The sequence below is a fragment of the Rhinoderma darwinii genome, chromosome 6 (assembly GCF_050947455.1).
Source record: "Rhinoderma darwinii isolate aRhiDar2 chromosome 6, aRhiDar2.hap1, whole genome shotgun sequence".
Classification (NCBI taxonomy): domain Eukaryota; kingdom Metazoa; phylum Chordata; class Amphibia; order Anura; family Rhinodermatidae; genus Rhinoderma; species Rhinoderma darwinii.
Genome location: NC_134692.1, coordinates 119,762,382 through 119,778,947, shown reverse-complemented (window position 1 = coordinate 119,778,947; position 16,566 = coordinate 119,762,382). Strand labels below are relative to the sequence as shown.

The 16,566-nt window shown below is 37.8% G+C and overlaps 1 protein-coding gene across 1 annotated transcript in view; it reads right to left on the bottom strand.

Moving 5' to 3' along the window:
• LOC142656635 (uncharacterized) overlaps window positions 1-16,566 on the bottom strand; it is a 71,592-nt gene that overhangs the window by 44,306 nt on the left and 10,720 nt on the right. The window contains 5 exon segments of the mRNA XM_075831561.1: window positions 842-946; window positions 2,169-2,984; window positions 11,080-11,100; window positions 14,249-14,386; window positions 15,378-15,552. Coding sequence (XP_075687676.1) covers window positions 842-946; window positions 2,169-2,984; window positions 11,080-11,100; window positions 14,249-14,386; window positions 15,378-15,552 — 1,255 coding nt within the window.

Sequence of the window (16,566 nt, the reverse complement as noted above, 5' to 3'; positions counted from 1 at the left end):
TCCTGGGGATAGGTCCTCTTTAGTCCTCAAGTTGATAGGTGGGGCTGCCATCTGACTTGTTTTTATAGCACATCCCATAGATATTCAATCGGATTGAGATCTGGGGAATTTGGAGGCCAAGTCAAAAACTCTTTGTCATGTTTCTTAAACCATTTCTGAAGGATATGTAACAGGGGACAAGATGGCACCAGAATGCCTTATGGAAAGAAGGCAAACTGGCAGTGTGATGTACTGGGCAATGTTCTGCTGGGAAATCTTGGGTACTGGCATGCATGTGGATGTTGCATTGACACGTACCACCTACCTAAACATTGCTGCTGGCCAAGTACCCCTTTTAATGGCGACGGTATTCCCTAATGGTAATGGCCTCTATCAGCAGGATAATGCCACACTGCAATGCTGGAAATTTGCCAGATACCACAGGACACCCTCAGAGGTCTTGTGGAGTCCATGCTCCAAAGGGTCAGAACTCTTTGGCACCACGAGAGGAACTACACAATATTAGGCAGGTGGTTTTAATGTTATGGCTGAACGGTGTATGTTTATGTACATATGTATATATATATTCTGGAAAAAATAGTGGCTACTACATCATGAATAGTTTCACCTCTGCAACTTTTAAGATCTTTATGTTTAAAAAAAAAAAAAAGTTAATTTAAATTAGTCATTACAATAACAATTTTTTCAAGAACGTAAACAGTGACCAGATTTATTAAGGGTCTCCTATAGAAAAAATGTATTGCATTTTACTGCTTTGACAAGAATATGTTATTAATTTGTAATTAATATTATACAGTCTAATATTTCCAGTTCTTTATATACATTGTGTATTTGAACTTACCTATAACAGTGGCATCATTTTTGCAATAGCAGCCGTAATGTCCACCAACGGCTCTACATTCTTCATCATCAGTACATGAACAATATTCAGGGATTGTGGATGGATCTGGAAAAAGAATAGGAAGCAAATAAAAAAAACTGGGTAAAAATGCCAAATTGTTGCTGATTGGTTCACTAGGACAATCCCTTTCCATGTTAGATCATATGGACTTCATAGAAGGGAGGTTCAGGACCCAACTCTTTTGGTCAACATGGTGAGCTGCTGACCTGCCTGTCCATATAATACATGGTTGGTTGTTAATTTTAATGGCCAGAATGGAATATTCCAGATATAGCCGTCTTTACCTTGACTTTTAACGCATTAAATATACAATGGCTAGAAATGCAGTGGAAATACACAGCAGACTTTTCTTTCCTTGGTTTCTATAGCTTTTTCAGTTAACTTCAGTGCAGACGTTGAGGAAAACAACGGTGCAAATAAATAGCTTGAAGTGCGCACTTTATATTCCACAGCATGCTCAGTCTGTTTCATTGCGAATTCAGTCTTTGCAATGTAGAGTGAAACTTGCAGAAAATCCGCTGCGAAATCCTCCACGTCTGAATGAACCTCAAAATATTAAAATTTGTGGTGGAATTACCACAAATTTGCAGCAGAATCCAGTGGAAAATTTCCACCACGTCTGAACGTGCCCTAACTCAGAAATCACATCCTGACCTAGTCCTGCTTACACAGATGAGATCACATAAAATATCACTGTAGCTAACAGCTGTCAGGGGATTATGACTATGAAGATGACTATGCCAGAAGATTTGTGCTGCTGCTTTGTGTAGCTTTCAAAAAGTTCCCTAGATAGATAAAAAAAAAATACTAAATAAATACTAAAATAATACTAAATAAAAACATCAGCTGTGTGATCAGCACTTGGTCAAGACTCTTCCATTAAAAGGCTTGTTCATGTAACCTCAAAGGTGTTGTCCAACTGGACAACACCTCCTCGAAATCGGAAGCTGAACCCCCCGGCAATCGGCTTTTATTGCAAGGGGAAGCTGCAATTTTTTCCTGCAGCGGCCACTGTAGGAGATATATGGTATGGCATGGCACCCATTCAAATTTAATACATGGTCGTGCAGCGTCCCCCAAACTAGTAGCCTCTCTTGCAAAAACTGTCAGATCTGGCTAATAGGGGCAAGGTCTCGAGCAGAGGGCATATGGACAGGACAACCCCTTAGAGTTTATTTACAAAGGACTGAAATGTCTCTTGTTAGAGATTCAAGTACTTTCCCAAGTACAAAGTGAATGTCATTGTATGTTAGTTTTCTTTTCTTACCTGTGCAATATCCAGAATAGTAGTATGGGGCGTAACTGAATTTATAAACATGAAATCCTCCAGGACAAGCCTTGATATTCACTGCTGATGTCATCTGGCAGCAATAACCACTATCAGAAGTACAAACTGTACTTGTCACGATTCCATCTGAGGGTTCTGGATGTGTTCCGTTTAACCACATGGGGTGTCTGGTGTAACAATTACCTTCAGTGGGACAAAACTCTGCCATGCGGATTCCACCACTGCCCATAAAACGATACCATCCATTTAGGTAATAGTCAACACGTCCATAATACCAGTAATAGTAGTAATAGGAATAGTAATCATAATACGATGTGCTCCTGGAAGGATCATTCAGGGTGGTATAGTCGAAGCATGGATCGGAGCAGTTATGGGACCCAAGATTTTTGATGCATTCTCTGCCAAACCCGCAAACATCTTTTGAACATTCATCGATCTCACATTTATATCCATCTCCATAATATCCTTCTGGGCAATAGCATGAAAAGTATCCATTGTAATTGATACAGATTGCTGCTGGATCGCAGTTGTTGAGCTCGGGTGAAGAACATTCATTAATATCGACACAAGTATCATTTTCAAATGTGTAGCCACTGTAACAGGCGCAGTAGTATGAGCCGTAAGTGTTGACACAGTTACCAAGATAGCTGCATGGATTTGGCCATTTGGAAGAGTCACATTCATCAGTATCATAACATGAAAATCCATCTCCGCTGAAGCCTTTTTTACAGATACAGGTGTAGTCAATTAAATCTTTTTTACAAATAGCATTGCTGTCACACGTTGGGCAAAATGCTGTGAAAAACATATATTTTAAAATTTAGAAATTAGAAGTCACATTAGATTTATACTCTAAAACACATTAATGACTTACTGAGTACAGATTCATGAAATAAGACCGGTGAGAATGACCTGGCTAAGTTGTAGGATCTGGTTTCCGTGATACAATTTCCTTCAGGATTTACAATAGGCTTTGTGGAGCAAGACTAAATAATAAAACTTAGCTTTTAATATGCTTTAGCTAAAATACATTTGTAAATGAAGAGAATCATGTGCACATTTGAAGAAGTAAGAAAAAAAAGGAGGAAACCTCCAGCTCACCAGTAATTCCGTCTCCGAACACCTCGCACGGATCCCCGCTACGGCCGGCGGTGAGTAGATCAGGAAAGAGAAGAAAGTGATCCGGCGCTGTGTTTTGTTAAAAAGGAAATCCGTTCCCAAATTTATTAAGGAAAATGGTTAAAAATTGCAGGAGACGCAGTCTCAAGGAGTGTATATATAGCGGGCTAGATGGCCTTGGCCTACGCGTTTCGAGCAAGCGTGTTGCTCTTAATCATGGCAAAAAGAATATGAGTGCCCCCAATGCTGTGTCTACTTGATATACAAAGCGAGCTGCCGTTCAGAGGTCGGCATAGGCTGACACTGATTGATGCTTATCTTCCACAAGTGGAAAATTTAACCCATATGTTAAAAATGGGAGGAGTATCTTTGTGTTATTAAGTATAACACAGTGAGTTTGAGTTTAAGTATCAACTGAGTTTGTGCAAACTGAAGCACTGTTATACTGCTTGTATTTCCCGGATTGTACTAAACAAATCTTGGATCTTTTGGTACTAATTGAATCCGGAATAACTAATACAATAGTCATAGGAAAGAAAATGTAGACTAAGCATAAAAGGGGCAAACATAAGTAAATGGAACATAACAAATATGCAACTAACAAATTAAGGATAAAAACAAATACAGAAGTAAAAAGAACATTTACAGATCGTGATCTGGTAATCTTACTTCTCTGAATCACATAAAAATGTAAACATATACAACAAAAAATCTGGATATATGAACCAAGCATTATGGTGGCAAATGTCATTAAAGATAGAATTAATAAGGGGAAAGAGAAAAAAAAAGAAAAAAAATGATTTCTTTCCCACCCCCTGCCACTATGACCAATTCGGCTTAGAGTTTAGGAATTCAACATATACGCGTATGTATGAAATATGAAAAATCATGTTCCTCTTATATGTATGTTTATGTTGTATTAAGGGAATCAGACAGGCATGGTTTCGTATGAATGAAAGTATCATATTAATATAATTTATTCCGTATGTTTGTAGACTGCAAGTCATAAGAGTATATTTTTGATGTCTTACTGGCATATATTTCAGGTATACATATGAATAGTTCTTTGAATTCCTCATTTTGGGTTTATTGTTATTCTTTAGAAATTTGTACTTGGCATAAGAAATGAACTGATGTTCTAATATTTAGGAATAGAACCTGCCATAATGGTCCGTACTAGAACCCCCATCGCCTCCGCAAGCCTTTTATATATGTGGCACAGCCCTAGCTGGACAATGGGCTTGCTTAGTCAAAAGCTTGTTGAGGACACAGTCCCGCCTTGAACAGCCCGAGAAGCGGTCCGACAAATTCTCCGTGTAAACAGTGAGTACAATTCCTCTCTACATTTTTATATTATATTTAAGTTTGTAAATTTGCTATAAAACTGGATATTATAGATAAATAAGAATATAGAGCGTATTTATGAAGATTTTTCGAGTGCAAGATTCACCTTGTCAAGGTGAATGAATGTTTTTGATGTAAAGTAGGCGGATACCTCCCATCCTGCGGTTATGTTAAACAATTGTTACAAGAATGTTCTAGAAAATATATTAGTTAACCGATAAATTCGCTGAGTCCCGTAAAACTTGGATTGTTCCCCTAGCTCTGTGGGACTTGATTTATATATCTTATTGAACAATGGTTCAAGAATGTTTGATCTATATTCCGATCCTAACTGCCAGAATTGTGTGCACTGGATGAGTATGATCCATACTAATTCATGACCTCTCGTAATGTACCCGATTTCTAAACGAACTTGTGTAAAAATTCCGTCTGATATGTTTTATATACACTAATGGTTGTAATCTGGTTAGTCAGGTATAAATCTATGCGATATAATTTATCTTAGTATTTGGAACCTATGGATTTTATGGACACTCGGGGACTCTAAAAATTATATAGAGTTTGTTGGTAAGGTGACATGTATTAAAACTATAACTATATAGAGTTAGTTAACCAAGTGACATGTTTAATAATGAAACATGAGCTCTTTTTTGAGATTCAAACCTGCTGGGAAACGTGTCTGTAGATTGTATATCCAGAAAGCCTCTCTGGTCAACAGAAGATGTTTGAGGTCTCCTCCCCTTGTTGTACCCCTAATTTTCTCTATTGCATATGTGTTAAAAGAGTCTATATTTCTGTTATGACAAGATATAAAATGTCTGGCAGCGTTGGATATATTGGTTATATTGAGGTTCCTAATATAGCCCAAATGTTCTAATATGCGTATTTTAAGTTTCCTTGTTGTGCATCCTACATATTTTAATTTACATGTGGTGCATTCGATAATATAGACCACGTTCGTACTGTTGCAGTTGATATATGATTTAATTTGAAACTTTGTATCTTCTTTAGAATTAGAAAAATGTTTGATGGTTTTGGACATGTTACATGTTTTGCAAGGATGTGTTCCACATTTAAAAAAGCCCTTGTGTGTTAACCAAGTAGGTTTAGTGTCACTACATGTCAGAAGTGACGGGGACAATTTGTTGCCTAAGGTGGTTCCTCTACGGGATACCACTCTACACCCATTTTGCAAAACTTGTTCTAATTTGGAATCTTCGAATAGAAGCGGAATATATTTCAGCACTGTTTCTTTAATTAAATTGAATTGATTACTGTATTCCAGTACCAAGGTCGGCATGTTGGAATTAGATTCGACCAACTTGGTAGTTTTTTTATTATCGACCTCCAACAGGGAATCTCTTGTCTTGGTACCCACAATTTTTTTACCTCTGTCTAATATCCAGTGTTTATAACCTCTGGCTTGTAATTTGTGACACGTCTCAGATTCCTCTTTAGCATAACCCATCTCTGTACTACAATTCCTTTTTGCACGCGTTAGTTCACCTACAGGTATTGCCATGATGGTATGTTTTGGATGGCAACTAGTGGCATGGAGGATAGTGTTCCCTGAGATGGGTTTATGGAAGATTTCTGTATCAATGTAGGAACCTACAGTAGATATAAATTTTATGTCAAGAAAATTGATGGTATTTTGATTGAACGAGTGGGTGAATCTTAGGTTGAGATCATTACCATTTAGAAATTCCAGAAATGTAGGAATGGCAGATACATCTCCCTCCCAAATGAATAGAAGGTCATCGATGTATCTGCCATACCAGTGGATTTTGTCCGCATACATATTGATGGGGGAAAAGAGAAAGGACTCTTCCCACCATGCCATAACTAAGTTTGCCAAAGATGGAGAAAATTTAGCTCCCATGGACACCCCACGTTGTTGTAAGTAAAAGGTACCTGCAAAGTTGAAATAGTTGTGTGTCATTAGGAAATAGGTTATTTCTATCAAAAATTCTTGTAGTGTTTCATCAAATGAGCTATATTTGTGAAGGTGATGGGTGAGAGCTGTAATGGCAACTGGATGGGGAATGCTGGTATATAAAGACACCACATCACAGGTTAGCCATGTATGGTTGTGTTTCCAAACTTTGTTGTGGAAGATGGATAGAACATCCTTGGTGTCCCTCAAATGACCCGGTACCCTGGATACGAATGGCTGTAAAAAGGAATCCAGCCATTCGGATGTTTTCTCAGTGAGAGACCCTATACCTGAGACTATGGGTCTCATAGGAGGGGGGTTTGTACCCTTATGTGTCTTGGGTAAGGCATGGAGTATAGGTATTCTGGGAGATTCCACTAACAGATAATCATATTGTTTCTTGGTAAGTATACCCCCATTCAAACCCCTATCCAATAATTTATTCAACTCCAAAGAAAAAACCTTTGTGGGGTTTAGTTGTAATTTAGTGTAGGTGTTTGTATCACTTAATAGTATGTTGATTTGATCAATATATATGTCCTTATCCATGACGGTGATGGAACCACCCTTGTCTGCCATTTTTATGATGATATCTTCATTATCCTGTAGAGATTTTAATGCGTGTTTTTCTGCCAAGGTAAGGTTGTGGGTAGGAGCGTTATTTTTTGTCCCATCTTTAATTCTGTGTAACTCTCTTTCCATGATGTATTGGAATCTGTCCATGGACTCTGTACGGGACTGTACTGGATAGTAATAAGGATTTTTGGTTATAAACTTGGTTGACTGGTTGCTAATGGCAACTTCAGTGTGTTCCTCAGCAAGGTCTTCTAAATGCAATAGTGTCTGTTGTTCCACAAACATGAGTCGCCTATAATGATTTTCATCCGATGTAGTAGATGTCTCCTCAGATTGTATTGGACTTTCAGGCTGTGATGTTAAAAAATGCCTTTTGACCGTTAAATTTCGGACAAATTTATTTATGTCCAAAAGGGTTTTGAATATATCAAAGTCCTGGTTGGGTACAAAGTTGAGTCCTAATGAGAGGACCTTCGTTTGTGCGGGGGAAAGTGGCACTGAGGATAGGTTCACCACATCAAGATGTTTGGTTATCTGTGGTTCCTTAATCTCCGTGATTGTGCGTTCTCCGGGGTGCTTGTGTTTCTTGCCCCCCCTCTTCCCCCGTTTTTTGACGGACCAGGGTTGACATCATAGTTGGATCTAAGTTTACGTTGACCCTGAGGGAAATCTTGATCAGACTCTTCCTCTGCCCCATCCGTGGTTTCCAGCTCTGTGGAGCTAAAACTCACCCTGTGTGAGCTGGAGTTGAATCTTCGTGGATGGTTGCGATTTTTGAGAATGGACTTGTTGCTACGTTTGTGGTAGCTGACTTTGTTCCAAGTATAGACCTCGTCATTATTATAGTCTTGACTGTCTCTCAAGAATTTTGATTTTTTGATGTCCGCAATCGATTTTTCCAATTGTGCAAGGTGTTCGTCAGTTCTTCTTTGTAAGGTCAAAAAATCTGGTGAGCTGGTGTGTAGATTTATTTCTTCCTTGATTTTGGAAATGTCATTTTGGATTTGGGACAACTTGATTTCCTCATGTTTGGTGATGAGTACCATGAGGTTAATAGAACATTCTGATAGAATTTTGTTCCAATCAGTTGTAAATTCTTCTGAGTACTTGTTGGTTGGCACTTTACGTAGTCTGAGACCTCTTGGGATCATGTTTTTTGATATATAGTTTCGTAAGGTGGTGAGATCCCACCATAACCTGGTTTCATGTGAGGAGAGTTTCTCCAATTCCTTGAAGTTGCTACTTAAGTTGGGGCTGGACAAATCTGTGTGTCCAGGTTCCCCAAATACTAATGCAACCATTTCAGCCCTGGAACGTTGGGGATTCGGTAGTATTGGCATAGTTACACCTAAGAAAACCAGTTCTAGTATTTGTTGAAAGAGAAATAACTCGTACAAGTATATATTTTGTCGGTCATATAGTGGTTAAAAACAAGCCATATTTAAGTTATATATATTGCAGTAGTTGAATAGATGTCAAATGTAAACTCCTTGAGACACCTTAATACGTATTCCAATTATTTCATGCGTATTTCACAATATTCATCTGGTGATTAATATATCCAGTTGAATTCCTGTGTCCTCAACAAGCTTTTGACTAAGCAAGCCCATTGTCCAGCTAGGGCTGTGCCACATATATAAAAGGCTTGCGGAGGCGATGGGGGTTCTAGTACGGACCATTATGGCAGGTTCTATTCCTAAATATTAGAACATCAGTTCATTTCTTATGCCAAGTACAAATTTCTAAAGAATAACAATAAACCCAAAATGAGGAATTCAAAGAACTATTCATATGTATACCTGAAATATATGCCAGTAAGACATCAAAAATATACTCTTATGACTTGCAGTCTACAAACATACGGAATAAATTATATTAATATGATACTTTCATTCATACGAAACCATGCCTGTCTGATTCCCTTAATACAACATAAACATACCTATAAGAGGAACATGATTTTTCATATTTCATACATACGCGTATATGTTGAATTCCTAAACTCTAAGCCGAATTGGTCATAGTGGCAGGGGGTGGGAAAGAAATCATTTTTTTTCTTTTTTTTTCTCTTTCCCCTTATTAATTCTATCTTTAATGACATTTGCCACCATAATGCTTGGTTCATATATCCAGATTTTTTGTTGTATATGTTTACATTTTTATGTGATTCAGAGAAGTAAGATTACCAGATCACGATCTGTAAATGTTCTTTTTACTTCTGTATTTGTTTTTATCCTTAATTTGTTAGTTGCATATTTGTTATGTTCCATTTACTTATGTTTGCCCCTTTTATGCTTAGTCTACATTTTCTTTCCTATGACTATTGTATTAGTTATTCCGGATTCAATTAGTACCAAAAGATCCAAGATTTGTTTAGTACAATCCGGGAAATACAAGCAGTATAACAGTGCTTCAGTTTGCACAAACTCAGTTGATACTTAAACTCAAACTCACTGTGTTATACTTAATAACACAAAGATACTCCTCCCGTTTTTAACATATGGGTTAAATTTTCCACCTGTGGAAGATAAGCATCAATCAGTGTCAGCCTATGCCGACCTCTGAACGGCAGCTCGCTTTGTATATCAAGTAGACACAGCATTGGGGGCACTCATATTCTTTTTGCCATGATTAAGAGCAACACGCTTGCTCGAAACGCGTAGGCCAAGGCCATCTAGCCCGCTATATATACACTCCTTGAGACTGCGTCTCCTGCAATTTTTAACCATTTTCCTTAATAAATTTGGGAACGGATTTCCTTTTTAACAAAACACAGCGCCGGATCACTTTCTTCTCTTTCCACATTTGAAGAAATTAGGCTGAACACTTGCATTTGATTACGCTTTAGCCAGGGTATCCAGTTTGTATTCAGTTTGCGGTATAGGATACTTCAAAGAAGGAATAAAATGGCGCCTTTCAATCCCCTACCGCTTGCATACAGGATGTAGGTGCAATATAAACCCCCGTCCGGAAAAGAAACGAGCCAAATACCGCTGAAACCTAGCCCTAGATATCCTGCAGAGGCCCTAATGCTGATGGGTCTAACTCCTACGCGTTTCAACTGACAATTCTCGGTCAGGAGAGCGGCGTTACAACAGGATGTCAGATATAGGCAGTGGCTGCGTCTCAAGTGAAGTGGTGATCCTTATATACACCAAGACTCTCCTTTTTAGAGCCGCGGCTTATGAGCAAACAATCATACAGCAGGATTTCCTTTTAATCCCCGCCTCTATGTTCAGCCGGTCTCTGAGATGGGCCGGGTTATACTTTGTTACTACCGGGATCTTTAATGCTCTACTCCTATTGGCTGTAGTTATTCTAGGTGTCTAAAAATGTCCGAACGCCTTCAGCATCCTATTACCAAGATGGCTATTATTCACCGATTGTTTAATATTTTAGTTTGTATATCGGACACACTTAGCAATTACAAATCATCTAGCTTATCGGACTGACTGAATAGAGATTTATGAAATAAGACTGGTGTTATATTCAGGACAATAAAAACATAAGAGGCATTGACCATGATTAAGGGTCTCATTTTTTGAATAAACAGCACCACGCATGTCCATGGACTGTGTTTGGTATTGCAGCACATCCCAATTTAAGTAAATGGAGCTGAACTGTAATACCAGAAACAGCTCATGGACAAAAGTTGCGCAGTTTATAGAAAAAAAATACCCTTTTTTTTCTGTTCCTGCATAACGCCTTTTACGACAAACCTAATAACTTCATATTAGCACTTCCACAATGCTCTATGACTATACATTTCCATGGTCTAAAAAGGGAGTTAAATGGAGAGAGTGGACAGATTTGTGGTATCAAGAGTCTCTCCTGAAGCTTCATATCATTGAAAAGAGGTAGAAGAAATATGGAAGCCATCATCCACGCTTCTTTTTACCCTCATGACATTATTACGTTAACCGTTAAAGGAAAACTCTGGGCAAAACTAGCACACTGTGTTATGCCTGGTAGAGTGCCTGATAGGGCCATGCATGGCACAGTAATTCTCTGGATATGCCATTATTGGCTGAAGTGGAAACCCCCTTTAAAGGGGTTTTTCCATCTTGGACATTTATGGCATATCCACTGGACATGCCATAAAAGTCCGATAGATGCGGAGCGTAGCACGGTGTGGTAGTGGACCAGTACAAGGTAGTGTGGGGTCTAGGGGGCCTCATCCTAGAGATGGGTGCGGGTCCCAGCAGTCCCTCTGGATATGCCATAAAAGTTCAAGATGGGAAAACCCCTTTAAGTCTATAAAATTTCCTCTCCTAAGCAATGCCACTTGAACTTATTGTTTAGTAATTTATCCCTGTATGGGTAAATCCATGTAAACCATAAGTACACAGATCAAATGCGTAAGACATATTTTGAACTGAAAAAAGTTGCATGTAGCAATTTTGTATAATGTCCTATATATTGGAAGTAATCTCCATTAAAGCAAATTTTATTTTTTTGTGTAGTTGCAGTATTCATTAGTTACTCTCTAGTGAATAAGTCATACAATCTTCAGGCTTACTAGGCAGCACTGAGAAGAGATTGGTCAACTGCCAACTAACAGGCCGTGCTGCTAAAGGTGATCATATATATACAGTAGATATAAAAAGACTACACACCCATGTTAAAATACCAGGTTTTTATCATGTTACAAAGTCAGTACAAGATTTATCATTTCAGAACTTTTTCCACCTTTAATGTAACCCATAATCTGTACAATTCCATTGAAAAACAAACTGAAATCATTTATAGGGGAAAAATACAAAAAAATATATTGTAGTTTCATAAGTGTGAACACTCTCTTATAATTGGGGATGTGGTTGTGATCAGAATTAGCCAATCACATTTAAACTCATGTTAAATAGTAGTCAGTACACAGCTGCCATTATTTAAAATGATTCTGAGTAATCCCATATAAAGTTCAGCTGTTCTTTTAGAATTTTCCTGACATTTTCTTTGTTGCATGTGGCAGCAAAAGCCATGGTCCGTAAAGAGCTTACAACACATTAAAGGGATCAGATTGTTAAAAGGCATCAGTCAGGAGAAGGGTACCAAAGAATTCCCAAGGCATTAGATATACCATGGAACGCAGTGAAGACGATCATCAAGAAGTGGATTACATTTGGCACAACAGTGACATTACCAAGAACTGGACGTCCCTCAAAACTTGATGAAAAGACAAGACGAAAATTGGTCCGGGAGGCTACCAAGAGGCCTACAGCAACATTAAAGGAGCTGCAGGATTTTCTGGCAGGTACTGGTTGTGTAGTGCATGTGACAACACTCCCCTTTTTCTTCATATGTCTGGGCTGTGGGGTAGGTTGGCAAGATGGAGGCCTTTTCTAACAAAGAAAACAACCAAGCTCGGCTATATTTTTCCAAGACCTACATCAAGTCTGTCAAAATCATGTGAGAAAACGTGTTATGGTCTGATGAGACCAAGGTTGAACTTTTTGGCCATAATTCCAAAAGGTATGTTTGGCGCAAAGCCAACATTTCACATCACCAAAGGAACACCATACCCACGGTGAAGCATGGTGGGGGCAGCATTATGGAGCATGGTGGAGGCAGCATTATGGAGCATGGCGGAGGCAGCATTATGCTTTGGGGCTGTTTTTCAGCAGCTGGGACTGGGGTTTTAGTCAAGGTGAAGGGAATTATGAACAGTTCCAAATATCAGTCTATATTGGCAGAAAACCTGCAGGCCTCTGCTAAAAAGCTGAAGATGAAGAGGAATTTCACTTTTCAGCACGACAACGACCCAAAGCAGAACCTCCAAATTAACAAAAGAATGGCTTCACCAGAAGGAGATTAGTTTTGGAATGGCCCAGCCAGAGCCCAGACCTGAATCTCATTGAAAATCGGTGGGGTGACCTGAAGAGGGCTGTACACAGGAGATGCCCTCGGAATCTGACAGATTTGGAGAGCTTTTGCAAGGAAGAGTGGGCAACAATTGCCAAGTCAAGATGTGCCGTTCTGATAGACTTCCACCCAAAAAGACAGAATGCTGTCATAAAGTCAAAGGGTAATTCAACAAAGCATTCGTTTAAGGGTGTGCATACTTATGCAACCACATTATTTTTGTTCTTTATTTTTATTTTTCCACCCTAAAAGATTTCAGTTTGTTTTTCAATGGAAGACTTTCTATATCTAGTGTATCTGCCAACTAAGGTAATGGGGGCTGGTGAAAAAAAATTATATTTGGGTGGGTGTATTTTTTAAGTTTGAAACAATTCATACTTACAAGATGCGTTTACTTTGTCACCTTTAAAATAAGAGAAAACAATTAGTGTCAAATACTTAGAAATTAAGTTAAGTCTGAGCTAATGAAGGACAATATATCTTATATCTGTTAGTTACTTTAATTTAATTTCAAGTGCTAATATCCCATTGGTATCCCAGAACATATGGTCTGGTTAGTATGTTGAAAGGCTATATTTACATTGTGCTGTTTTATTCACCGCAGAAAAAACACCTATGACTTTGTGAAAACCCTGCGTTTAAGTAACAGTTGTGGAAATTGGGGCAAAAAATACAACAAAGATGATAGATAGATAGATAGATAGAGAGAGAGAGAGAGAGAGAGAGAGATAGATAGATAGATAGATAGATAGATAGATAGAGATAGCTTGATCAATAATAGCCTTTGAAGAGATTTAATGTTAATTACAGTTTTTTTTACTTACCAATTAGGCCATTTTCTAATAAAAAAAATAATAAAAAAAGACAAGTCATTATAAAGCATAATTACTAGTACCATCCTTTTTCATATTTAAAACTTAGATCATATTAACATTTAGCTCACATTTTCTGTCTAAAATCGATGTAATCTCAATGCATATTGTATATTTTATAGAAGAATACACATTATAGATTTATATAAAGTAAGCAAAAAGGCCCAATAAACACTACATAATTAATAACATACCGTAATTATTTTCCATTTAACAGTTACTTCCCCAATTATTACATCATCAATATACAGTAGGTCCCAGCTAAGTGTCCTACATTTTTGGCCCATAATCGCAAGCTAATAAATTACAAATCACTTACACTTGTCATCTTCAGATGAACCTTAATTATTTACTTTTATATCCTTCAATACGGAGAGAAGAAGAACTTTCTGGATAAAATTCAAATGTCCAACTTCCAGATATGGGATTTTCCAAGTAAAACACAGCGCCCCAATATTCTGAGAAGAATGTAGTCAGAGTTTCTATAGCACCTAAAAAGAAAAGAAAGTTTAACTCTTAAAACTGAAAAAGAATCAAATGCTTATACTACCTTTTTATGGCAAATGTGAAATCATAGAATACATTGGAGACTATTAAAAGGGAATGTGTCATGTTTTTCATTTTAGTTTCATTAATTACATTTAAAGAGAACCTGTTACCTGCTACCTGCCCAAAAAACTGCAGTTTACATTTCAGTTAGATTGCAGGCGCCTCACAGATTCTGATGCTTTTTATTTTTTTTATTCTAGCCCCCAACGTTCCTGAGATATCGGGGCCATTAGTTTTGGTGTCCGATATGCAAATAAGGCCTTTCACTGTCAAGTGGGCGGTTAACCGTTATAAGTGGTCCATGGTAAAGAACCTTGTTGTTGCCACTGTAGTTGTTCTACCTTAGACATCTCTTCTCAAGACGAAATATAATTTTAGTTAATTCAGTTAATCTTTCCTTATAACTAAGGTTTTCCATCCTACTTAACAGTTTTGTTGTTCTTTTAATACAAAACATGCTAATATCCTGCTGGCTTTAGAAGCAGCTTATTGACATTACACTGTTATTTATTCTAAATTTTACAAGTACACCCAGATCCTTCTCTAAAAGTGACTCTTCCAATTTTACTTCCCCTGGGACATATGGTGCACGCATCATTAGTACCCACAGTTGCATATAACAATATGTAGATGCTACTCTGCACACTTTCCCTGTCTGTCAATGTTGTTTTTATTACATATATATATATATATATATATATATATATATATATATATACACCCCTATGCCCTATTTGCATACTCTGACTGGAACACAAAAGAAGACAGTCCTATACTGAAATAAGGAATGTCAACTCCTCCTAAGGAATTATATTCATTTTGTTGGGTGGCACAACCTGGGTTATACAGCTATAAAACACTGTAGGACATGCAATGTTTAAATGACAATAATTTTGATATAATAATACAATACAATATGATATAAGCTCTTACCTGATGGGTTATAAAATGTTAATGAGCTATTTGAACCTGATATTGATACGATGAGTGAATCAAGATCTGATGACACATAAAAACTGGAACGGTAATAACTCGCGCTATCTACAGAATACAGACGAGTTGTACTGTTAACTGGAATTTTCATAAAGAAGTTGAGCAGGTCTGCTATCTGGTGAGAAAAATTAAAATAATAAAGCAATAAGAAGACATTCAAACTCTTAGAAGTGTACATATTATTTATGATTGGCCTAGAAGCATGTAACAGCTTTTAAAATACTAAATTCCCAAGGTTAGAAAAGACTTCTAGCTCTTGGGCCCCAATGCAAAATTTGTTACAGGGGCCCCAATCTACCTTGTGCCATTTATAATACTAGTGTCTTATGTGGTCCACAGGCACCCGGTTGTGACCACTACCTCCGTACTCAGTATAGCTACACAACTTCCAATAGATACCACTTTTGATACATTTTATAATTGGTGCTCTGTTCCAAAAGTTCCATCTTAAAGGGACCACATACTAACCAAAGATGGTCTTAGAAAGAGTGACTGCATAGTGTTGATGCTTTGCAGTATATCCTCTGTTAATTTATTGCCAAAGAGTGAGAACACAATATCAGGGGCGAGGAACTGCAAGGAGTTTTCTATTCTGGCAGGTTGTCTTAGGAGGGCTCCGTGGCATATAGAGATTGGTTGCATCACCAATCGATCACCAGAGCAAAGCAAGGAATGGTGGCAGAATAAAGCTATAAAGCCTGCAGAATTGTAAATTTAGTTCTGATCTACGATAGGGGCAGTGATTTAGGAACAGTAAAAGATAATTAATACAATAAACCAACTTTTTATCAGCCTTTTTATCTCTATGTAAACTCTGCAGGTGCAGTAGCATACGCAAACCCTACCATTCACTGCTGAGTCTTTTCTGAATTTTTAGGCTCTGTTCACAACTGCGCCATGGTTTTTGTTCATAACAGAAGTCACGATGCAGTGACAGATCCGTGGCACTTGCGGATATCAGCTGTTCCAAATAGACCCCATTGACTTACAATGGGGTTCGTCTGGTTCCACTGAGGTGTCTGTCGTTTTGACGGGAAAATTAACACTGTATGCAGCGCTATTTTTCTAGTCATATTTGATTAAATCTGCGACAGAGCCTCCCATGCAGATATAAATATAGCCTTGAACA